Raw genomic sequence first — 25,829 nt, 5'->3', positions numbered from 1 at the left:
TCTGTCCTGCTGCTCATGCTGCTTGTAATGATGCAAATATAATTAGAATTCCCTTTATTGTCATTGATAACAAAGTAGTGAACATTGATTACTATGAGGTTAGAAATAGCATTCCAGTATGAACACGTGATATAGACTTAGAAGATAAAAATAAAATAAGCAGAATGTTGGGATAAATAAGCAAACATATTTACAAGGAGGCCAGCACGGCGGCGCAGTGGTTAGCGCTTGTGCGCCACAGTTCATGTCGTGGGAACCTGTCGTGGGTTCAAATCCAGCTCTATGTTCTCCTTGTGCTTGCGTGGGTTTCCTCCGGGCACTCCGGTTTCCTCCACGTTCCAAAAACATGCATTTCAGGTGAATTAGCCAGTCCAAATTGTCCCTAGGTGTGGATGAGCGAATGAGTTGTCTGTCCCTGTGTGCCCTGCGATTGGCTGGCAACCAGTTCAGGGTGTCCCCTGCCCACTGCCCGGAGATGGCTGGGATGGGCTCCAGCCCCCCCGCGACCCTAATGAGGATAAGCGGTACGGCTAATGAGATGAGATGAGATATTTACAAGGTAGTGCTTGGAAATTTGCCCAAGTTGTAAGTGCATTGTAACAATGGTGCAGTGAAAAATCAGCTATATAAAATATTTTTGTAGGAACTGGAATATTTTAAGCAACATATGGAAAAAGTAAATATGTCACTTGGTTTGCATAAAATCCATATTACAAATTTGATTATATCAATAACCCTGAAATTGTAAAGTAAAGTTTATACTCAGGTAATAAAAACTTAAAGGGAGCTAGATAGCTAGCTAAAAGAGTAAAAGCCATCTAGATAGCCAGACCCAAAAGTAGATGTATGGCTAGAAAGGAGGCCAAAATTAAGCTTGATAACTAGCACAAAAAGATAAATAGATAGCTTGCTAAATAGCTGAAAGTTCAGGAGGATAGCTAGCTACAAAGCTAAAAACGTAGCCAGATAGCAAGCTGAAAAGGTTTTTTTTTGCTCATTCTTTTTATAAAATCCAATTACTGGATGAAAGTTTTTTTTGTACGGCTAACTAAATATTACACATGACAAGAATCTCAAGCATTTAAGAGCATTTCACCCAACATCCAAGCACGTTTCAATCCTTGTAAATACAACATGAAAATCAAAGCATTTTCAATGGGCTTGTAGCCTCTTTAGAGAGAAGAAACTTCCCGTGCATTTATTTATTTTTTTAACTTTACCACTTTTTTGTTGTTGTGGTTGTTGTGCTCTGTACAGCTCTTTGACACTATAAGGGCTATACAAATAAATATAACTTGTGTTGACTTGAAAAATAGTGCAATAACCTTTAGCAGAAGCGGCACGGCAACCAGGTGGTTAGCGCGCAGCCCTACGGTGCAGAGGTTCAGGGTTCAAGTCCAGTTACTGCAGCCCCCACTTGTGGAGTTTGCATGTTCTCCCCGTGCTTGCATGGGTTTCCTCCAGGCATTTGGTTTCCTCCCACATTCCCAAAAAAACGTGCATGTCAGGTTAATTGGCCGGTCCAAATTGTCCCTAAGTGTGAATGAGGGAGTGAGTTGTCTGTCTCTGTGTGCCCTGCGACTGGCGGGCAACCAGTTCAGGGTGTCCCCTGCCCACTGCCTGAAAATAGCTGGGATGGGCTCCAGCACCCCTGCGACCCTACTGAGGATAAGTGGTGCAGATAATGGATGGATGGATGAAACCTTTAGCAGCAACACATTTCCAAAATAAGCCGAACAGCAGACATCATGGTGTTGCTTCTTTTTGTTTAAAAACAAACAAAAAAAGAAACAGTTGCTGATTCTGCCGGAACAGAAGTTATTCGGCCTCCAGGTATTCGGCCCTGGTGTCATTGAGTTTAGTTGGTTTTCCAGTTCATGTTTTGTCACTGCTGACTATCCCAACATATGGTACAAAATCTATGTTTTATGTAGTCACAACTACTGCGAAAATTCCTCTTGCAGTGTTTCAGCTGGTTTTGCTTTTGTATTGGCGAATAACATTTTGCTTTTAGTGTCAGGTGTGCAGGGCTTTTTTCTAGAAGATAACATTGAGGCTCCAAGGCGCCAAATTCCTCTTGTGTGCGGAGCACAGGAGAAAATGATCTATGCGCTCAAATACAAAACACTGCGGTAAACAAATTTCAGGGGCACTCTGGAAGCGTAAGTTTGATGATTTTTGTTGCCAACATTATTCAAGTGATTTAAAACAGGAGAAAAACAGGAGCTTTGATGGTGCGTCATTCAATATTTACAATGCACTGGCATAATTTCAACATTTTGACCCACAAATCAGGTATTGCCTTCAATCTATACATTCAAATTGATCAGCAGGAGAAATAACGTATCAAACACAATACAGTCAAGCAAGTGCAATGTCAGATACCTTGGCAATCACCAATGACAAGAACAGAAAAATTCAATTCCTAACGTCTGTGTTGCAATCTGGCCCTATTCTTCACAATATGGTTCGATATGGGTATGTTAAAAGTGCTCTGACACCATGGTCTAGGAATGTAGGGCTTCCACCCAATTTTTTGTGTGACGCAGCCTTCATTCATCCTTTTCGTTCATCTTTATGTGGTCGTCTCTGTAATCTCTGTCTGACTCTGTGGTAATCACCATCTTGAAAGGTAACATGTTCTGAAAACATGTGACCTAGACAACCTGGGGTAGAGCTGAAAACGACACAGCTACAATGATTTTGGGTGTTCCGGGGGACAGCCCCATATCAGTTTTGCAGCCAATAGCATTGATAACTAAATTCACCATGCTAATGGAATCAATTTTGCGCAAGGCTTAAAGACAGAATTTTAGAAACAGCCAAGTGCAAATCTTAAGTTCATAGTTATGTTTGCCAAACCTCTATCTTCCATTTAGGCATGTTGGCAGTTGATTAATTAACGATGACCAATGGGTGGGTGGGTGTATGAATCTCTTAACCACTTGGGAGGTAGGGGCACCATTTCCTTTGGTGTGTCTTGGGCAAGTATAGCCTGGTGGTGCTCATCGCTCTCCAGGCTGGAGCTAAAAGTAAACTGGGTTAGTACTCATTTCCTTTATTTTTTTTAAATTTTCACTCAAAAATATTTTTATTTTTAGAGAATATACATTCTTCAAAATCCAGGACAAAAATCTTTAAAAAGATGACGTCGATGTACTAACTTTAAAAATTATTTTGTTAAATATGATCAAATAGTACCACCATAATATGAATTCAACAATTAAAATAAATGTTCCTTATAAACATTTCAGAATGTGGCTACTATTTTTGAAATTCCCATAAGCAGTACATTTTAAGAAAAAAAGCAAGATACAAAAAACAGGCCTTTACAAAAACACTTTCTTATAAATGTATTGACAAAAATACATTTGGACAATGAAATCCTTGTTGTATGAAATTATTTTGGATTGCTCAGTTAATTCTTTGCTTTGTTGTTGCTTTTCAAACTCTTGCCTTTGCAATAGTGCCTCCAAGTATGCTGAAGAGAGCTACGACATCACTTGCGAAAGAGCCTTTGTCAGCAAACAGCAACTGGTTTTCCTGAAATTCCAAATCAATGCACTGTAAGAGCTAGCTGACTGCAACAGGAATTTGAATCTGATGCAAGATCTTTTCATATTCAACTTAACAACATGACTGTACTCGTTTAAGTCATAGGCAATCTTCGCACCTACGTCTCTCCTGTCTTGCTAAAGCACTTTATTATTCCAATTATTCCAACTGTTAAAACAAATCAAGAAAGTGGCATTAAACCTTATGTAGACTCAAAACATTTGGACTGTAAAGTAAAAACTCGGATTATCTGAGTGGCGTGTAATGTAATACGGGGTTTCTCAACAGGTGGGTCAGGACCCAAAAGTCGGCTGCCGGCCTTCGCCTTGGAAAAATAATGCTAAGAAGAAGACACAATGGAGGGTCAGTTACTTACACTCCTTAATAGTAAATGGTGATACTGCTCAACCTCTTCTACCTGTTCAGTCAATTGGGCAGTTCGATAGGGACTACATCTCATTTTATTGTGATTTTGTTGGTTTTATTTTCTTGTCATATCCATAATAATGCATCCCTAGAAAATTATTGACAAGGGTAAGCAAAAGTGGAAGACAGTGAAAACAATGATCTAGTCAGAGAAGGAAAAAATTTCAAAATAGGAAAATAGTATATAAGTGCCTTCTTTTGGAGTGCTGCTGGAAGTTTCAGTAAATGGTTTAAACATTTGATATTTTAAGCTTTTTACCAGTATATTAATCTTTTTGACAACCTAACCAAATAATTATTGACTTTTAGGTGCTTGCTTTATTAATATATTGAATTTCTTTTACTATGTGGCTATACGGAAGCAGTTTTAGGGGGTCACTTATATCCTACATAGGCTTATATGTGAGTACAGACGCTGCCTTACCTACGAACGAGTTCTGCACGATTGTTCATAAGTTGAATTTGTTCGTAAGTTGCTTCAATGCTATATTTTGTATGTGTAAGGTTTATATAAGTATGTTTAAGGCTTGTATAAGTAACCTGGATTGGTTTTTACTAAACAATCAACATTTAATACAATAATTTGCGCTATAAAGATAAATAAAGTGAGGTTTTACTTACTTTTAGGACTTCCTCCTCCATGCTAAATAGTGGCCCAAAAAAAGCGTTCCGACCATTTTCTCAAACGCATCAAGCTTTCTTATTCCACTTTCGTTTCAAAAGAAACAGCTCACCTCTTCCTTACACTTTACACCAACCATATTGAATGGATGCACGAGATATTAAACAATGAAAATGCCAAAGTTCTTTGTGCGCTAGCGATACAGTCCACAATGTTATGATTACACACAAACCAGGAAATAGAAGCCGGATTTCTTCTTTGGTGTGGACAGCGCCACGCGGCAGAAAGAAGCACTACAGTACTGTCCTCTACTCGGCAAAAGGTGCACACGATATAAAATTTAAATTACAGAAATTTCCGGATATTTTTCGACATCCTGCAAAAAATGATCGTATCTGCTGGAATCCGTAAGTCGGGGAGCGTCTGTATATACAGTACTAGGAATCGTTTTGGTTTTGCTGGTCATTAGTTTTTTTTTTTTTTTTTTAAAGGGTTAATTCATTTTATCTCTCCTTTTAACTGTACAATCCTTTCATTAGATACATTTGCGAGGTGGATTTTTTTGGGGGGGATTTGCGTTACATCTTGTCATTAAGGTGGGATGGTGGTTCTTCAAGTCAGCCTAGTTGAGAACCAATGCTTTAATATGTCTAAAAAAAACATTGACGTGGATGTGTTTGGTTAAAATACACACAAATGGTAGAATTCGGAGAGTTATGTCAGTTGCTACACTGCGGGGGCACATTGAGCAGAAAACATCTCGCAGTTTGATTAATAATCCCCAGCGAAAACTCTTAGAGGTTGCTCCAAATATTGGTCACGCCAAAAATTCCAGTGTTAATGTTTCAGCCATTTCCAATGCTCCAATAACAACACCCTCCAGATGAATTGAGTCGGTAGACTTGCCGCACCTCATATAACCTGAATGCGGCTTACTGCATCCATGGTGTTTGTAGGAGTGTCCGCTGGCTTATCTCCTCGAGTGATCGTGTGCCGGGCAGGTGTGACGCCGGCTGAGGTTGAACTTTGTCCCTGTAGGTCAACGGTTAACTGGAAGATATTTTTGTGTGGGAATTTACTCCTCTCATCTGTTGTAGTGCAATAGCAAGCAATATTTTTTGAAGAATTTGAATTAAAGAGATGAAATGATGTCATTGTAACACGAAGTGCAATGATAATATCAAAATGTCAATCATACATCACTTGCTGTAACCATTTTGTTATTGGGTGAAATGTGTGGCTAAACTATAACTGCTAAAAAGTGATCTGTAAACAACAGCTGTCTTATGACATCATCCTTGTTCCTTCAGATGCCCTGGGGATGATTCAAATATTTTTTTATTAAATCCAACTGATGTGGAAACTTGGCGGTAAAATGGACTTTAAGGAATTCCTTGAAAATTGGTCATAGCGAGTCGTGGGTTGTTTTTTTTTAAAGTTTATTCAGTGTTTTTCTTTTTTTCTCGTATGAAACAAATCCGGGAACAAACAATTTAGTGAGCTAAATTAGGAAATATAATGCTCATTATTTTTTTACACAGAAGGCACATTTTTTTAAAATTGTTGTTCACAAATCCGTGCTTGAGTGTAGTTTCTCAACTGGTCTGACTTTAGGACCCACTTAAGGACAATCTGCGACCAAAATCCATCAACATTACCACTTTTTACATGTATTCAATCAAAGGATTGTGCAGTTTAAAGGTGAGATAGTGGAATATATATTTTTAAAAAGCCACACACTAAAAGAAAATCTAAATATTTATAAAGCATATACCTAAACAGCGATCATTATTTAATTAGGTAGTTAATAAAGATTAATACACTAAAAAGCTAAAGAAATATAACATTTTGAAACCCTTTACTGTACCTTCTAGCAGTGCTACACCATTTTTGTAATTTGCAATAGTTTCCTTATTTAACTCGATCGCTGTTCTCACTGTTTTCCACTTCTCCTTACCTTTATCGGGACCCATTACAAAGGGCACTAAAACGAAATAAAAGCAACCAAATCACAATAAAATAAAAGGTAGTTGCTCTCAAACACGCCATCTGACAGAAAAGGTAGAAGAGATCTAGCAAGGCTTTATTGCCATCCACTGTTAAGGAGTGTAATTGACTCTGTATTTTCTTCCAAGCATTATTTTTGCCAAGGCAAAGGCTGGCAAACCAACAGAAAACAGGTCTGTGACCCACTTGGGGGATATGACAAAAATTGTTATAAAATATGATTTTTTTTTATCAGTCAATACCAATAATTATCACAATAATTATCACATCTTTTTTTCTTTCACATTTTAGGTTTTATTTTTGCCCCAGGGTGAAAGTTGACAAAACCAAATTCTGCCTAAACCAATCTTTAATGTCCGAACAAAGATGCATGGTTACAAACTGCGACACAGCATTTCATATACTGTTGGTTGGTTGGATCCCTTAACCACTAGAGTTGTAGGGGCAAAATTTCCTGTGTTGTGTCTTGGTTAGTACAGCCTGGTGGCGCCCATCCCTTTCCAGGCCAACATATGTTTCCACTCGGTTTGAACCTTTCGCATGTTAGGCGAATGTGCTAACCACTGCATTACTATGAGCAACATCAAAAAAATTAAAAGTTAACAAAATGAGGTAATCATAACTCGGAACATAACCCGAGGTAGACTGGCTATTCCCCAAAATTAGATAACCATAAATACACTCATTTTATTTTACACTCAGCAACGAACATGTTCAAGCTTTTATGTACAATCTTAAAATGTCTTAAAATGTGAACAAAATAAATAGTCAAAAGGAAATGGCAAGCTGTAATGAGCTTTTGTTGCCGTTAAAGCTCTGTGCTCTGCCTGCTACCACTCATCTACGGTTGAATTGTTTTTAATTCTGTATATTCTAGCGGTTGATATTGTTTCAAATGATGGACTTAATTTGTCATATCGTCTTGGTGGCCACACGTTGTCGGCAAAATTTGCAATACCTACTGACGCTCTTTTTTTTTTATCAGACTCTGCGTTTTCAAAATACCTCCAAACAACTGAAAAGAAAGGCCTCTTTCAGTGTAAATGCCGATGTTGTCCTTTGTGACTGTTTAGCACATTTTGAAATTTGTTGTTATTTCCCTTTCACTCTGTCTGAGGTGCACTGTCGCCATTTCAGCGAAAGAACTGGCTGGTTCCCGTCACCTTTTTTGTCTCCTGAATATTGGTCTGGAACTTGAGTTTTCATCGCATTAGTGCCCCCATTTTTTCCGGTGTCCGCGTGGTGTAATTACAATACACACTTTTTTATTATTTAAAAATATATCATGATAATTATTGTTATCGTTTTATCGCCCAGGCCTAGTCAAAACCGCTGATAATATTAAGATTTTCAAAAGTCTGAGGTAGGAAAGTGTGTTTGTGATTTAGAGATAACCATAAAAGTGTGGTTAACTTGTTTTAGTGAAGCACGCGTGATATATTAGCTCTTATCATAACATTTGTTCGTCAATCAAAGGTGCGTATTTGTGATTGAGAGAGAGCATGAAAAGCATGCTAAAGTGAAGTTAAAGTGACTAGCTGTTACCATAACATCAGTTTGTTGGTCTGGCTCTAGAACAGGAGATCCCACACTTTTCAATTTGCGAGGTCAGTTGACATGATGATGCACTTTTTTTTCAAGTTAAATTAGGTAATGTTGGTTGTATTAACATTTTTATTGATTTATCGTAAAACAAGCTGTTGAAGTTTTCATGTAATTTTATGAGTTGCTGCTAAGCCTAATTTTGTTCTGTTAGTTTTTAGTTTAAATGAAAGATTAGTCGTGTTAGATGTGTTGAAATTCTTATTTACTGTCAAAATTTCAGGGAGTTAAGTTTTTATTTAACTTTATATCATTTGCTGGTAAGCCCAATCGTATTTCCTGCACTATTAGCTTTGATTTAAGTGAAAGATTAGTCAAGTTAGTTGTGTTAAAATTTTAATTTATTTACTAAAAAAGAATCCTTAGAGCTATTAAAAGTTTCATTTGAATTTTTAACAAATATTATTTTTTTTGCATTATTAAAAAGGTTTTATGCCATGTTGTAGAGCAAATTAATATGAGTTCCAAATATCGGTTATCTGCCTCCTCTTAATACTAACAATCGGTATTAGTTCTGCCAGTGAAACGCATATCGGTTGATCCTTAGAACTTTTATGATTAACTTAAAACTGCATTGTGCTATATGGTATAAAAATGTATATTGTACTCCAGTGAAACAACAGGCCTTATTATGTATGTTTGGTTATGTATTTCTTTTTTTGTTGTTGCTATCTGCAGTAAGGATAGGTCCCTGCCCTCACGGACATCAATACATACATTTATTCGGACAGGTTTCGCATACTGTTCTCCTGACTTTTGTTCTTTATTCCTACTCTTACAGTGTTGTGAAAGAGGAGATTTCCGACGACAACGCCAAGCTCCCCTGTTTCAACGGCAGAGTGGTGTCCTGGGTAAGTAATTTGTATGGAACTCTTGTGGCTCATGTAAAAGTGCAAGTCCCCGCACAGCTTTTTAAAAAAAAATACACTCTTCAGCTTGATCCTATGGCTCAACTATAAAATCGTTTAGCTCCATTTCACTCCATATTACCCTTCATAAACATTAATTCAGCAGTGGATCAATTTTTCCACTAAAGCATAATCTTATTTGTTGTTGCGCAACATATTTGTCATTCTGTTACTTCAGTGGCTTTACACTGTTGTGTTATTACCGGAGGGTCTCCAGGGGCCAATAAAGGACGTCAAATGAAATCAAGCTGTCGTGTTAGCAGAGGATTTGCATTTTAACCGTTTCACTCTGGTTCGTGGATGAACATAGAGGTTTAAAGCTGTTTCCTGTATTATTGATGAGCATGATTGGCAACGGTTTACCCATCTAATTTACAGAATGGGATTTAACATTTTTTGTATTGTGTTGTAAGTTAATGCATTATTTGTTTATAATTTTGATCAGAATTATGAAAATAATAGTTTTATATATATATATATATATATATATATATATATATATATATATATATATATATATATGTGCATACATACAGTGGGACCTCGCTACTTCGCGCTTAGACGTTTGTGGATTCAGAGCTTCGCGGGCCTAAATAATAATAATAATAATAATAAAATATTATCATTATTTATTTTCTTAAGCATTTTTGAAGGGGTGTCGCTACTTCGTGGTTCCATGTTCGCGGGTTCAGAGCTTCGCAGGTCTAAAAAATAATAAGAATAAAAAAAAAAAAATATATATATATATATATATATATATATATATATATATAATTTTTTTTTTTTCAAGCATTTTTAATGGGGTGTCGCTACTTCGTGGTTCCACGTTCGCGGTTCCACGTTCGCGGGTTCAGAGCTTCGCAGGTCTAAAAAATAATAATAAAATAAAATAATTAAAAAAATAATATAGTATATATATATATATATAGTAAGCATTTTTGAAGGAGTGTTGCTACTTCGTAGTTCCACGTTCGTGGGTTCAGAGCTTCGCAGGTCTAAAAAGTAATAATAGTAGAATAAAATAGTAAATATATATATATATATATATATATATATATATATATATATATATATATATATATATATATATATATATATATATATATATATATATATATATATATATATATATGTTTTTTTTTAAGCATTTTTGAAGGGGCGTCGCTACTTCGCAGATTTTCACTTTTCGCGGGTGGTTTTGGTCCTCATTAACCGGGTCGAATAAATAATAATACGAAAATTAAAAAGAAAAAAAAAAAGGTTCCGAATTTTTGGTTCAGACTCCGATTTGTTCAAACTGTGAGTTGTTCGAAAACCGAGGTTCCATTGTATTTCGATTGTATTTTTATTATTATTATTATTATTATTACTGTTGGGCCGGGCTGTGCGAATATAGCTGGACATCAAATTGATCCGTGACACAAGAAATCTTGCGGACCACTGATGTTGATTCTGAATCCCTTTTTTTTTATCCCTGTACACTCATTCCTTCTCAAAGTTGGTGCTAGCAGAAAGCGCTCACTCCGATGGTGGATCACAGTGCACGGAGAGCCATCCAGAGCTGCCGCCTCCTTTGGAAAGAACAGGAGGCATCGGTGACTCCCGCCCCCCTTCCTTCCAGTGAGTAGGCTGATCACTGTATGCCCAATTACACACGTGCACATGTATCCAAGTACACACTCCTCTGCGACCTTTTCTCAGCGTGTGCACATTTGAGCTCGCCACATAGATTCATCATCACGGGCTTGTTGGAGCTGAAGTTGATGTACGCCTATGTGAGAATATGACACATATGTGCTAAAACTGAATCGTAGAATTATGCTCCGGGGCCACTTTGTCTCCCTACCCCTTGCTCGTCAGGGAGTAGTGAAGTGCTTATCCACTCTTATTTGAACAAGAAAATGACCCTAGCAACATCATTGAATAGCATTAGTCACTCAAACAAATCGGATGTGGTGGATGGAATAGTATGGGCGGACTGTAAAGAAATAAAATATGGATGACACTGTAATAAATGGGTAATTAAGGAATTTGCCTTTTTTTTTCGTAAACCAACTTAATTTACAATAATAAACGTTCTCGATTTCTTGTTTAATATCTTTCAATGATTAAAGGAGACTTAACTTTAGTTTTATTAGCAATCTTTCAGGAGCAGAAGTAAACTTCATATAACATTTGTGAAAAGGCTACTTGATAGACAAGGTTTTTTCTGTGAAGTACGGCTAATTTACGCAAAGCATTTGTGTTTGGGAATTTACTTCTACTATTAGTAGTAGAAGTAACATTATAATAATGACTACATCAGGAAGGAACAAGGATGATGTCAATAAATATAATCATGATCAAAACAGCATATAGTGCCCATGTATGTTTTATTAAGCATTTGTTTTATTATGGGTCCTTGATTAATGTCTGAATATAAAGAATAATAATTTAAATGAGAAAAATAGGTAAATATTAATAAAATACACTATACTATCATTCACATTATGTGTTCTCCTTAGGGCTCATATTTTCAAATAATAACAATATCCATCCATCAATCCATCCATCTATTATCTTCCACTTATCCTGGGTCAGGTTGTGGTGGCAGCAGCCTCAGCAGGGAAACCCAGAGCTACCTACCGTTATACCATTATCCGCATGTGGAGAAAAACTGGTAACAGTGGCAAAGCTTCCCAGGAGTGGTCGACCAACCAAGATTACTCCAAGAGAGAAACGATGGCTAAACCACGGAACTTCAGGCCTCGCTGGCCTCAGTATTCATAACTCCAAACAAAAACCACTGCTGTCACGAAAACACAATAAAAAGACGTCTCACATTTACCAAACAGCATCTTGACTATCTTCAAGACCTATGGTGAAACATTATGCAGACTGATGAGTCAAAAATTGAACTTGCAGCCTGTTACATTTGGCACAGAAATAGCACTGCATTTGACAAACATAACATGATGCCTACAGTAAATCATGATAGTGCAGTGTGATGGTCCGGGGCTGTTTTGCTGCCTCAGGACCAGGACAACTTGTGGTTGACAGAATAATGAATTTGACCTAATGGTGACAATGTTGACCAAAATCTGGCACTGATCATACAGGGACCGTACAGCCCAGATTAGAATGACTGGTACCCCATACTCCCGAAGCACACCCACAGTGATTCCTGGGTATCACTGTTGAATGCCTTCTCCAAGTCTACAAAACACATTTAGACCAGACGGTTAAACACCCATGCACCCCCAGGACCCTGCAGAGTGTGTAGAGCTGGTCCACAGTTCCATGGCCAAGATGACAACCATACTGCTCCCCTGAATCAGAGATCGGACTTCCTGGCTGACCCTCGTCCCCTGTACCCCCAAATAGGCCTAACTACTTAGGCTTTGAAGTGTGATTCCTATGTATTTGAAACATACTTTCTGCTGTCCCTTCTTGGAAAGGCGGACCACCACACCTAGCCTGCCAGTTCGAAGAGCCTGTATGTCCGCGCGATGTTGCACAACATTCAGCCTTAATCAACTCCGGTAGGCCTTGCCATAATTACAATAATAACTATATAATAACTACTAAAGTAGTAATAATAATAGTGATTAATAATAAACTTTACTTATGGGTTTATATAAGTTTCAATTTATTTGTATTTTTTAACATAATTGCTTTATTCAGTAATCTTGTAATCAATTTCATTTTATATGGATTTAATTTTTGAATTTGTTTTGAAATATGTGCCTCCACATACATCTGCCAGCCTAGAACAAAGTGGTGATATACTTTACCTAATAATCAAAAGAGCTTCAGCTGCCTGCTTTTATAAGAGTCTCATTACAATTCCCTTAATTCAGCGTTTTGTGTATAACATTCTGAATCTGTCCATTACATACAATGTTGTTATGCATCATATATTTCTGCTGCATTACATAAAATGTTGTTATGCAGCAGAAATACATGATGCATTTTCCCATGGAAATGCAGAGCTACAGTCTTTGACCAAGCACAGTAGGTATATGGACAGAATATGTATTTTATAAGAATTGTGTTTATTTAATGCCTCTTATTTGGAGTTGGGGGTTGTTGTTAACTTTACAATCCTAATTACCATTTCTAGGGTCCTTACAGTTATAATGGCTGAGGTGGGAATCATTTCTTGCCAGCCTGATGACCAATACCTGGCAAATATCACACCTCCTCCAAAGGAAACTGCTCTTAATATAGCTTGAAAAGCTGGCAGTATCAGGGGTTAGAGTTGTTGTCATTTGCAGGGCCAAAGCAATATGGCCGGAGCTCTATATTGAGAACAAGCAATCTGTCATGTCTCAGTTGTAGTCTTTTTCCAGCAGTTAACATCCCAGCTCAAGTTTGCCCTCTGCTGCTGGCCTATCAGCTCACCCTCCTTAATGTTCCTAGCAAACTCCATTTATAACTACTGCCCCTGTGCGGATCAATGTGACAGTGCAGCGACCTTCACATTAATATTCCCCCACCCTCCTTGCTTTCTCTTTTCCTCTTTGAATCAGACAGGCGAGCCTTTTTCCTCGCCGCCAAGTGAAGTCCCCTCCGTGAACCTCCTCGCCATAGTCATCCTTTCCAGCTTCCCCTTAATAGCTGAAATAATATTACCACTTTATTTCCCTTTTGTGCCTTATTCATGCGGTTCACGTGTTCTTCTGTGTGAATTGAGCTATTTGATGAGCTCAGAGTTGGTTGTTTTGGGTGCAGAATGGACGTGGGTGATGTGCTTCTGCCCGGTAATCCGGATTAACGGACATTAAAAGCAGCCATTTCCATTTTCCCAAAGAGAAGAGGCGGGCACTGGCTGCAAGAGGACTGCTGGGTTTTACAAAGGGGGTGGGCGTTTGTTCATAGCTGCAGTCATAGCCAATGTTCCCTCTAATTTTCCACAGGTCTGAGCGTTTACACAAAGTCGGTGAGCAATGCTTGAAACAACAGTGAGCAACCATAATCCCAAGTGTGGCAAGATAATTAATTATCAAACATGTCTTGACATCAAGTTACATTTTGCTGAGTTTCCGGCAATGCAAAATTATTTTTCTCTTTTGAATGAATTGACTCATGTACTATTGCAAAGGTTGTACGGCCTACAAACATCGTTTGTTCTTACAATTTTTTTACAAGATATCCATTTCTTTTTATTTCCTGACATATTTTGTCGCATAATATTAACATTTTTGGGGGCTTATTTAGTCGGTTGTAAGATACAGAACTGTACTTAATCACATTTTTTAGTGGAAGTACAATGTTGGCAACAAGATTCACTTGATATAATTGGAAATTATTTGAATGCAACACCAACGTTTTTTTTCTACTTTTTTAAAATTCCTTTAAAAAAATCTCATTGTGTTTATTTTATCTGAGCTGTTACTTTTTTCTTTTTGTTCTCTGTTTGCTTTTTTCCAACATTTATTTATTTTCTTTTTTTCTGTCTTTTTTCTAAATTTTACCTTCTTTTTTTCTCTTCCTTTTGTTTCTTTTTTTCTCAGCTTTTCATTACTTTTTCATTTTGGTATTTTTTTCTTTTTTGTTCTATTCCCCCATTCCTTTAAGTCATTTTGTGCATAATTTTACATAATATTTGGTCATGTTGGGATTAGAGAAGCAAAAACAACCTGAAGAGCCGTTTAGGACCCGAAAGAGCCGGTTCCTTTTAGTGAGCCGAGCCAAAGAAGCCGGTTCTCAACAAACTCTACTAACTTTACTTTTCAACTTCGTTAGACATTGACTTCAAAATACCGCATTTAGGACACAACGTCAGGGGAACCCGTCTATTTTTACCTTCATGCACTGTAACTTTGACTTAAGTTGCTTCTTAATTAGTAGCCCTCATTTTTGTGCGCTGGTTAGATTTTCTTGTGCGCTGAGAATGTGCGAGCAGTGCGCAATTGCACACGCGCGCAGCTTAGGGGGAACACTGGTCATAGCTGAATTTAGCCCTGGATGGAGATGCTGGAGTTCTTGCCTGGTGGCCACCACGTGTCATATAATGCTGATCAAGACTACGGTTCTTAATCAGTGATCTCCAACCTTTTTTGTACCACAGACCGGTCTAATGTCTGACACCATTATTACGGCCCATCCTCAAAAAGCATTAGTGATAATAACAATAACATTAACAATAATAATAAAAATGATAGTGGTGGGTTTTCCCTTAAACACTAAGGCCGTAGGGGCACCACTTTCTGTGGTGTGTCTTGGGCCAAGTACATCCTGGTGGCACCCATCCTTTTAGGTCAACATATGTTTATACCTGGTCTCAAACCGAGGACCTTTCGTTTTGTTTGTAAATGTGTTAAAAAGTTGTTAATAGTAATAATCCCAAATCCAATGTGTAATGCAGGTGTCGGGGATCATATTGACCATAGCAAATTGTTTGTTCAGTCCAGAATCAACTCTAATGTTGGGGCCACTTTGAAATTCCCATTCCTTGATGAAAGAAAAGTTCAATGGATAACATTTTATTTTCAAATAAAAATCAATTTTTTTTCTAACCTTCTCAATGCTTTGACAATATACTTTTCATTTATTTTGCAGCTAATTTGATTAATTAAAAAAGTGTGACTTTTAATGAAAGACAAACTATTGTCTAGGTGTGCCCAAACCTTTGGACGGGAGTGTTTAGGGTAATTTTTATCTACAGTTTAAAGTCACACTGTTACACCAATAGACCCCGTTTTGGCTGTACGTCTCCAAGGAATCCTTTATATTGAAGCTCATGTCACAATCCATGTTTATTGTAGAGATACTTTATGATGAAATCCCACAGAACAAACTGTACACACCCAAAAACAACAGCCATGAACCCAGAGCAATATGGTTTGGTTAGTGGTAGGGATGGGTGGATCTCTTCAAATATAGTGCATTCCCCTAAAAATGTGTTTGCAGTATTTTGTGACATTTTTATAAAATAACTGTGAAATCCTCAAACGTCACTCAGTGAAATAATATGTGCTGAAGAATTAGCTTTCGTCTGGAGAGCGGGTTGGTGGTTTTGTTGAATTTTGTCTTAAAATATATGGTGTGGGCAGCAGTGGTTAACACATGTGCGGCACAGTTCTGAGGTCATGAGATCAACCCTTGCTGTGTGGAGTTTTTATGTTCTCCCCGTGCTTGTGTGGGTTTCCTCCAGGCACTCTGGTTTCCTCCCACATTCCAAAAACATGCATGTTAGGTTAATTGGCCGGTCCGAATTGTCCCTAGGTGCGAACAAGCTAGTGAGTTGTCTGTCTCTGTGTGCCCTGCGACTGGCAGGCAACCGGTTCAGGGTGTCCCCTGTCCACTACCCGACTATTGATCTTCCAACTGTAGATCTACAAGTAAATACACAACAGATAATTGGGTAAAATTGGTAATGGACCTGGCATTGGTTCGGCAGAGGTGGCTTAAGAGAATTGTTAGCCTAGCCATATCACTAGGCCAGACCTGCAGCCCCTCTACCTTGCCCCCCGACATCCCCTCACTTGATTCCCAGACACAAAAACAATCCACGGAGCACCTGTTGGTGATCACCATTTGTTTGCGCTCATTTGACTTACCTCAGAGTCTGAAGTTCTTTTCAATGTAACAAGCCGCTCAAAGCTGTAAGTCGCTGCCCAGTTTGTTATGCGATGGAGACGGTGACTTTTCATGCGCCTGCCCGCCCCGGGTGTTTGACTGACAGCATACAAAACCCCATCACAGTCACGCACACACAGTCATGCACACCCAATAAACACACATATAACTTGCCCCTGGTGATAGCTGTGTGTTCTCTGTCTCAATAAAATAAATGATTCATTAACATAAATGACAATAAAGACAATTCAATTCATAATCCTCAAAGCAATTAACCAGCGATAATTGAAATGCGAAGTATGCTTTCATGGCTCTTTGAGTCAAAAAAGTTTCCGACCCCTGGTGTAATCACTAGACCCCTAGGGATGTAGATGACATAGGGAAATGCATAAGGTCTGATCTGACTAACACACAATGTTTAAGCGCTGTACCGTCCTGAAAGATACCAATAAACACAAACAAACACGAGGGAAACAACTCTTTGATGTATCTGTTGACGCATAGTACTTTAAAGGACATGAAATGAATACATTGAAAATGTTATTTTATTTATTGTGTTCATAGTTGTCAATAGATGATTTTAATCATGACCCCAATGAGATAAAATCTCATTATCACATTGGCCTAATACCATTATCTCCTCATTGGCCTAATCCCATGTCATCTACATCCCTAGTAGTTAACTGGTAATAGTCAGCCCACTTACCAATGCATTCCGGGTTCAATTCCTGTTGCATTTAATGTTAGGCAAATGTGGTCGGCCATGTTTTTTGATTTTTCAATGATTGCTCGAATAGGGTACTATACAGTACATGAATAAGTGTTGTATCAGTAGAAAATAAGGCATTTTTTTTCTTTCTGTGCACAACAACCCAAGGCGCAGTACCAGTCCGTAGCCCAGTGGTTGCAGACCACCGCTCATAATAATGCATCAAAACACCGTGGGCCTTAATTTCCAGGCAGTTGCTGGTGATGTTATTTTAGGCGGAGTGACTGTGCCAGACAGAATGTTAACACCGATCATTACTGGCTGATTAAGAATTCATCTTTCCTTCTGCTTATGCACTGCAAATGTGCTCATTTGTGTATGAGCGTGTGCATGAATTATGACAGGCATGCATTATGTATGCCTGTGGAAGAAACATGTTTACCAAAGTGTGCTTGACAGACAGGCATATAAAGTGATCCTGCTTAGCCGCTTTCTCACCAGCCTCACGTTTCGTGGAGGCTGTCGAGCCATAAACGCCTCCAGCTCCTTGACTGAGTAAAAATTTGCCCTCCGGCCTTTTAATAACCCCGACAGACTCCTCCCTGACACAGTGAACACAGGCCTGTTTATTGCTTTTGTGCAGCCCTTTTTTTTTAATGCGATTTGTTGGTTTGTGCTCGGTCTCGCTTCAAATCATGCAGCAGGGACCAGCTGGAGTTAGAGTGGATCTCATTAATGCCAACCTTGTCCAAAACAAATCTCTCTGCGCCGACTGGTCATTAATGAAAAAACACATCGCCGAGCATAGAACACTAGCCAGAGGTAGTGAATTTAAAACCCAGTCCTCATATGAGATGCAGATCCCTCTGGAGTTTAAGAAACAGTACAGAATGGTTGCAGGTTTCTCACTCCTAACCTTAATCTTTCTGTTTGTAGTGCCAATGCGGTGAGCAGTCGTGATGGCCTGGATACAGAGACGGGCACAGAGTCCCTCCTCAGCCACCGGCGGGAGCGGGAAAGGGAGCGTGCACGCAGGAGAGCCAGAGAAACCGAGCGTAAGTGTGAGCAATTTGACATATAACCCATCCTCAAACTCGGGGGGTCAGCAACCCACAGCTCAGTAGCAGCATGCGGCTCATAAGCGCTGCAGACTGACTACCCTGGCTCTTTTTCAAAAATATTTATAAATTGAAAAAGATGGGGGAGGGAAATCTATTTTTGTTTGAATGTGGGTTCTTTAGTAAGACAACCACGAAAAAAAACACTTTCAACGTTTCCCAAGACGCCAGCTTTTTACTTTGTTACATTTTTGAAGGCTATCTAGCTAACATTTTTCATTTTTTGCTTGGTATCAAGGTAAATTGTGTCCTCTTTTCTTGCTATCTATCTAGATTTTGCAGCCTGATCATCCTAGAAGGGGGATTACCTCATGTGCGGTCCCTTCTCAAGGTTTCTTCATTTTCCTCATGTTGAGGTTTTTGTGTTTTTCCTTGCCCTCATGTTGGTTTTAGATCAGGGGATGTTGTAATAATAGTATGTGGTTTTGCAATAATCTGTGGTCTGTGGACTCCTTGTGATTAAGGGCTATACAAATAAGCATTACTTTGCTTCATTTGACGAGAGGGAAGCTCATCTGGTACGAGTTGAGGGGCGGTAAGTGACGGGTTTGACTCTCTCACTAGTATTAGGTTGCAGCAAAGTCATATATTGTGACGTGAAGTCATAGCTCTCAGGCTTGAATTCCTGCCTGGAGAATCTACCTGCAATGCAAAACTCAGAAGAATTTATTTTCCGATTATTTTCCCCTCTCTCCCCTCTCACCTGTGTTAGAGCCAAGCTGTGTGAACCCAAACTCCGCACCTTTATCAGGGGCGGCGTTACAATGTAACTCAACCTCTCGCTACAACCCAAATTTAACACAGAAGTATCATCAAATGGGTAAAAACACACTTGGTAATAGGCACTTATTTAGTAACAAATCAACTGTTCTTATTAAGTGACTTCTGATTTTTGTCAGTATATATGTAGTGAGACTCAGGCATATAATTGTGTTTGGTTGCCCAGGCCTGCGAATGCCTGCTTTGATTCTATATCAAAACAGAGAGAGAAGATGACGCTGACTCTTTTGACATTTGCTCAGAAGTCAAACTTAAACTGTCTTAATTTTATTTTACCCTTTCAAAAAGCTGCTCTATTATTTTCATAAATGCATGCCGTGTTTGATTGCACTCTTTTTGTTGCCCACATAAAAGGCACCTTATACATATTCCATTTTTTTTTCAATAATAAAAATTCCACCAATAATTTAATTTCTTTATTGCATTTCTTACATACCGTAATAAATTAATAAAGTGGTAAAGTTAAATTCTAGGAGGTATAGTACAACAGAATAGTCAAATTGTGCAGTAGCTCAGGAGGTAGAGCTACTGCACAATTTGACGTCTTGGGATCAAGGGATCCCAGTTCGAATCCCGGCTTGTCCGTGTTACATGTCGAAGTGTCCTTGGATAGGACACTGAACCCCTAATACCCCCAATAAGCAGGTTAGCGTCTTACATGGCTGCAATACAAGGCCGCTGTTGGGAAATGTGAAGCGCACTGTAAAGCGCTTTGGGAAGTAATTGACTTGAAGAGCGCTATATAAATGCAGATCATTTCACTTCATTTCTTTCCCCACACTTCATCATCTAGTCATTTTGATAGTGGACTAATATAGTCAAGTCAAGTCATGTTTATTTGTATAGCCCTTAGTATTAATGAGTCTCAAAGGGCTGCACAGACCACAGACCATTGCAAACCACTGACTATTATTACACCATCTCCTGATCTAAAACCTACATGAGGGCAAGGAAAAACTCAAAAACCTCAACGTGAGGAAAATGAAGAAACCTTGAGAAGGGACAACACATGAGGTATTCCCCTTCCAGGATGACCAGGCTGCAATGGATGTTGTAATAACAATTAATACATACAGCATGTGTTGCATTCATTTTAAGGCTTATACAAGGATTTTAGTTTTTTTTTGCAGCTCCAGACAAATTAGGTTTTTGTTTTTTTGGGGTTCAGTATGGCTCTTTCAACCTTTTTGATGGCTGACGTCTAGGCCTTGCCTACAGATAAGCAAAGTTCTGCCCAAGGGTCACATCCGACCCATCCACAATCTCTGACAGACCCGACCTTGAAGTCATTGAAAATAATTTTATTTGTAGACGGTGATAGCTAGGTAAGGAAGAAAATGCCGATTGCAACCCTTTTACTCGGGCAACTACTCTTTCTGGAAAGAAACCAGTAATGATGGACATATAACATTTTCCTAAGGCTGATGCTATTTTGTTAGTGGTTGGAGGTATCGAGAACTGATATTTAAAGCACATACAGTATTAAGTTGTAGTAAAGTCAAAATGCTGCTATTAAATTTTGATTGTTATGAATATAACAAAACTATTACAAAGTAAAAACAAAAAGAATTAATTCTAAATGTCAATACGAGACATTTTTTAATTAAAAAGCAACCTTTTCAGATTTAAAAACTTTAATTTACTCTCTTTTTATTTTAAATGGAAAATAGTCAACTGCAGGAGAGAGAGTGGGAAAGGTGAGATGGCACAACATTCATTTGGACAGGTAACTTAAAATTAGTTTTATCTGGTTATATCAGTATCAGAAATATTTTATTAACACTCCACTTATTGAAACATGAATATTTTGTTTGTTTGTTTGTACATGATTCAATTGTTTGTTTGTTTGTAAATGATTCAAATTGAATCTTTTCTTCCGGCGCCGTCACGAATGGCAGCCACTCCAGCAGCTCCCGTGTTATTTTCGATTGTTCTCGATTGTTCTCAGCTCAGGGATGCTGCTGGAAATGTGAATTTCCCTTCGGGGATGAACAAAGTATCTATCTATCTATCTATCTATCTATCTATCTAATCCTTATTTTAAAGATGGACCAAAAGGACCAGATTGGATGACTACTCGTCAACTCTTGCAAAGCTAACTCAACAACAGCCGAATGTAAAATAAGGCTGTTTAAATAGCTTACTTATTGCTGTCGGAATAACAAAGGAATCTGATCCTTTTTCCCTTACTAGGTTATTAAACATCTATCTCTAGAAATTAGAGCAGTTTAAAGTTTTCTCTAATATATGCTTCCTTATTGAAATGGCCTATGTACCATGTTTGTTAGAGAAGAGTTAAATGAAGCTATGTTTTTTCTAAATGCATCACAAACATAAAACAATTCATGTTTAATTTCTTCTCCTATACAAATAGTATAGTAGAGTAGTACAAATAGTATATGAGCGTAGTACACATTTTGGAAGGAGTCATGTTTCACCATTAAAGGAGAAAATATCACAGAATGTTTCATATAAAATACGAATGGAGTCCACATGCCAAGCTTTTAATCATGTTTGAAAAACAAAATTAATATTTCTGCTGCATATTACTCTAAAACAAGTTTTGATTATTTTTAAGGTTAAAACAAATGCCAGCTTCTTCTGTGCCTGAAACTTCTCTTTTTCCCCTGAACAGCCAGCATCTACTTCTATGCCGATAAAAAATAATCTTGTTCTTCTCTGAAATCCTGTTTTTCAACTTTTTAGCTGCATTTAGCCTCCAAAAATCCACTTAACTTTTGTATGTTTGTTCTACCTTAAAATGTATTTTTGGTCCCGATTGACATGGCCTTCAGCAAATGTCACAGTTTTTTCATGTCAATTCTCTGCAAACTGAATTCCAGTTGAATGGGGAATTTCTGATTAATTTTGCCTTATTTCCCGGATCGTGTTCGATATGCCCTTGGCATTCTAAAAATTTTGTTATGGTGCTTTTCATTTTCAGGCACGTTTTTAGTGTGTACCAATGAAAAGGTCATGTGCTGTTGTTTCTCTTGCCCGATTGTGTGTTCGTTTGCATTGATTTTCCTTTGAAACTGCTCACAAATTGAAACTGTCATCCGCTCTGAGCTATGAGACTGCTGGCTGGGTAAAATCAAAGAGTTCATTAAAAATTTAATTAAATATAGAGTCAGCATATGTATATATCCAGCCCTTGACATAACCTAACACGATTTATTCAATGTGTCTGACTAGTCAGGCAAAAACAAATGTTCAGTGAATGTGATTTTCCCTCACTTTTGTAGTTCTTTGTTTAGATATTTTAAATTTAATTATTTATGTCTTGCTGATTTAGTACTCCTACTATCACCTCATTGTAGTATAAACACACAAGGTTTTTTGCTAATGAAATTGAATTAGTTTGCGGCAGAGGCCAATTTTACCATTCATAAATCAACCAATCAATTCACGCCAATGTCAATTAATTGGATTAATTTGCACTGTCGACACACTGACGCAGTCCCAGGGCTGGCAGGTGAAAACATAACATGAACTGAAGTAGAAGCATTGCCGCCTGCAGTGTTAGCGGCAGGAATTCCCCGGTCACTTAATACGCCCGCTCCAAGTGATTTTGTCACAGAGTGGGTGCCGTTTGCTTGAACCTGTCAGGGCTGGAAACATATTATAAATTACTTTGTACCGTTTGTGTGGTGGCATGTTGAGCAATGAGTAATGTTGTGGAAGGCGGAAAAGGTGTGGGACCCAGAGTGTTGGTTGTGGATTTGATCTTTTTGTAGGCCAACAGGTGATGTGCATTTCTGGGAGAAATGCATGATATTGTAATGCAATTTAATGATGTTCAAGTAAACCTTTGCTTGTGATACGTTATTGAAAGATTAGCGCAGAAACAAATGTTTGAAATGAGGGGACAGCTTTCTTTGATGGCTTAAACACAGAAAAGTATTTTAGACCTGAGGCAAAACTCTTGGTGAGAACTGCACCTCATCATAAAGCTCATCTTACCTTCCTTCGCACTGATTGGACAGAGGCAGATTAGTACAGGACCTATAGTTGCGAGCGGCAGCGAACAGACAAGACTTGATCCCGAGTCAGTGTGTGGGATGAAGGCTCATGGTTGTGGTGAGGCGCGTTTGTTTTTTTCCTTTGTCCAATGTCAGTTTGAGCGGCATGTGTTTTGAAACCATTGACTTTTTCTTTCATATCGTCTTTGGTTGTTTTTTATCATCCTTTTATGATCAAGGAGAGTTCAAAGAATTGGAGAGTCGGAGGAATAGGATTGGTGCTGCTGCTGGCCCAGTTTTTATTTTTTTTTATTTGAGGTAAACTGTTAGTCCACACAAGATAGGAAACTAGCATGCAGCGAGACGGACAATTGTCTGCATCTTCAACTTTTGGTGTTTGAACACTAACGTGAGATGTTGGTTCAGGGTTCCTTTTTCTGAAATACACCTTGTTGCGATGGGAACATCCACATTGCTGGAATGTTTTTCTGCAGCTCAGCAGATGTGTTTTCTGCCCCGCACTTGCCGCCATAGCAGACCATTCCAGCCAATGCGCTGTCACCCGGAGGTGGCCCCTCCCCGCTGGCAGTGTATGTATGTGATATCATCGGGTCTTGTGTAGTTACCACCAGCTATGATTACATAACATTATATATATTTTGTCCACATAAAAAGAGTCTCCTGAAATTTTGCACAATTTTGATCTACACTTTATACGGTTTATACGTGATGTGTCAGTGACGTAGAAGCTATTTATTATAAAGTGTTGGGCTATGCATATATAATAAACATATGAATAGACTGTATCTCCAAATGAATGGCCTTGTAAATGCATATTTTCCAATCGACCTTATCTCACAGCCTCCTATTCATTTTGTTGCTTTAGTCCCTCGGATCAATGGTCACTCCAAATCGGAGCGCACGGCAAGGGATTCGGCTATGGGCTATGACAGCACCTCCATGATGAGCAGCGAGCTCGAATCCAGCTCGTTTGTGGACAGCGAAGAAGACGAAGATGCCAGCAGGTGAGCTCTTAGTTGCTCTGCAACTTTATGTAGGAGATATTTTATGGCGGATCTATTTTAGGCTCACTGTCATTACGCAACTGGTATCACCGACCTGTCAAGTTCCTTCTTGTTTTGCCATTGTTGGTAGATTATACCATGACATGATTTGTATTCAGTGAAACCAGAGATGTGCAATATTTTATGAGTCGCGGGCCACATTATGTTAAAAATTAAAGGAAAAAATGAGCCTGGAGTACTATCTACTTTTACTCATTTGCATTCTATTCATAAATAAATGTACATGCAGATATCTACATGTTATAGTTATTTTGTTTAAATAGATTATTTAGATCAAATGGTTCTGAAATGTTTGGAATTAAAGTAAAACAATGCAGGATGTTTCAAAAATTGTACATCCTTTGAATAATAATGAGGACTTATTATAATAAATATATGTAATTCCTTGTGTTAACTCACGGGCAGAGAATTTGGATGTAGAAAGAAAAAAAAGTCTATTTTTTAAAGCAATCATTTTGATATTCAGTTTTGTTGTATCTTTATGGTATTTCTGCAGTAATATCTTTGTAGTAGACACAGAAAGGGACAGTGGGAAGAAAAAAAATGGCACCCCAAAAATGTTTTTTATTAATAGCAGTGTTTGAAATAATGTCTGCCTCGATGCCCGGGGCATGCATCTATTACGTCGGGCGTACAACTTACAAAACGTCTCCGCCCAGGTGGCCGGCAACTTTTTCTAGGATAATAAAAAAAGCGAAAGTTCTTTTTATTTTTATTTATTTTATTTTTTTTTCCAAATCAAACATTTGCTTTATTCCGATTTCGAAACATTCGTTCAGTTTGGAAATTTCAGAATTTTGGTTTGTTTAGCAATTTGCATACTTGGCAGCCGATCAGAAGCCTGCGTCGAATAACTTTGTGCTTTCGGACTTTCCCGAGCGTTATAAGGTTGCGCATTTTCATATCATATTCCAAAGTAGAAGCACAGAGAACACAAGAAAAATGGACAAGTGGTTAGGAATCAAGCCAAAACCTCAGCCCCTAAAGAAATATTCGAAAGAAGCTAACAAAATGTATGACGCTACAAAACGTAAACGTACATTAAAAGCATCGTGGAAAGAGGAGTTCACGTGGCTTGTAGCAGACGATGCAACGCAAACATTGCATGAATGAAGATGATTAAATACAGGTACATCCTGATTGCAGATGCAAAATAGCGATGCCATATCCATGCAACGAATGTTATAAGTAGATTTATAATAAACTTAATTTTAAAGTGTTGTTCTGTTATATATTCTCATTATCAATCCTTAATATTTTGCAACAATGTTTTTTTTGTTTTTTTTGCGATAAGTCATCTTATTGTGTTTCAAGTTGTGAAAAATGGGGCAGGCAACTTTATGGCTGGGTAGGCAACTTTTCAGAGTTGTCTGCCCTGGTGTCCTGGAACTTTTTGTCATGAGTTTCAGACACTGTTAATAGTATTTTATTTTCAATCATATAACGTATATTGTCATATATTGACCATATTCTTTGAGATTCAAAAGCCTGA

At 38.1% G+C, this 25,829-nt stretch overlaps 1 protein-coding gene across 3 annotated transcripts in view; it reads left to right on the top strand.

Annotated features, from left to right (window-relative positions):
• The window catches only part of LOC148369265 (segment polarity protein dishevelled homolog DVL-1-like), a 61,241-nt gene that overhangs the window by 10,079 nt on the left and 25,333 nt on the right, over nt 1-25,829 (top strand). For all 3 annotated transcript variants that reach the window (XM_088331211.1, XM_088331212.1, XM_088331213.1), the window contains exons 2-5: nt 8,994-9,063; nt 10,619-10,740; nt 18,329-18,447; nt 24,139-24,277. In XM_088331211.1, the coding sequence (XP_088187337.1) occupies nt 8,994-9,063; nt 10,619-10,740; nt 18,329-18,447; nt 24,139-24,277 (450 nt within the window). The remainder of the gene's footprint in view (nt 1-8,993; nt 9,064-10,618; nt 10,741-18,328; nt 18,448-24,138; nt 24,278-25,829) is intronic.

Source organism: Urocampus carinirostris, chromosome 3 (genome assembly GCF_059441175.1).
Source record: "Urocampus carinirostris isolate Australia breed hairy pipefish chromosome 3, RoL_Ucar_1.0, whole genome shotgun sequence".
NCBI classification, from domain to species: domain Eukaryota; kingdom Metazoa; phylum Chordata; class Actinopteri; order Syngnathiformes; family Syngnathidae; genus Urocampus; species Urocampus carinirostris.
The sequence above is the reverse complement of the archived record's forward strand: the minus strand, read 5'-3'. Positions and strand labels throughout refer to the sequence as shown.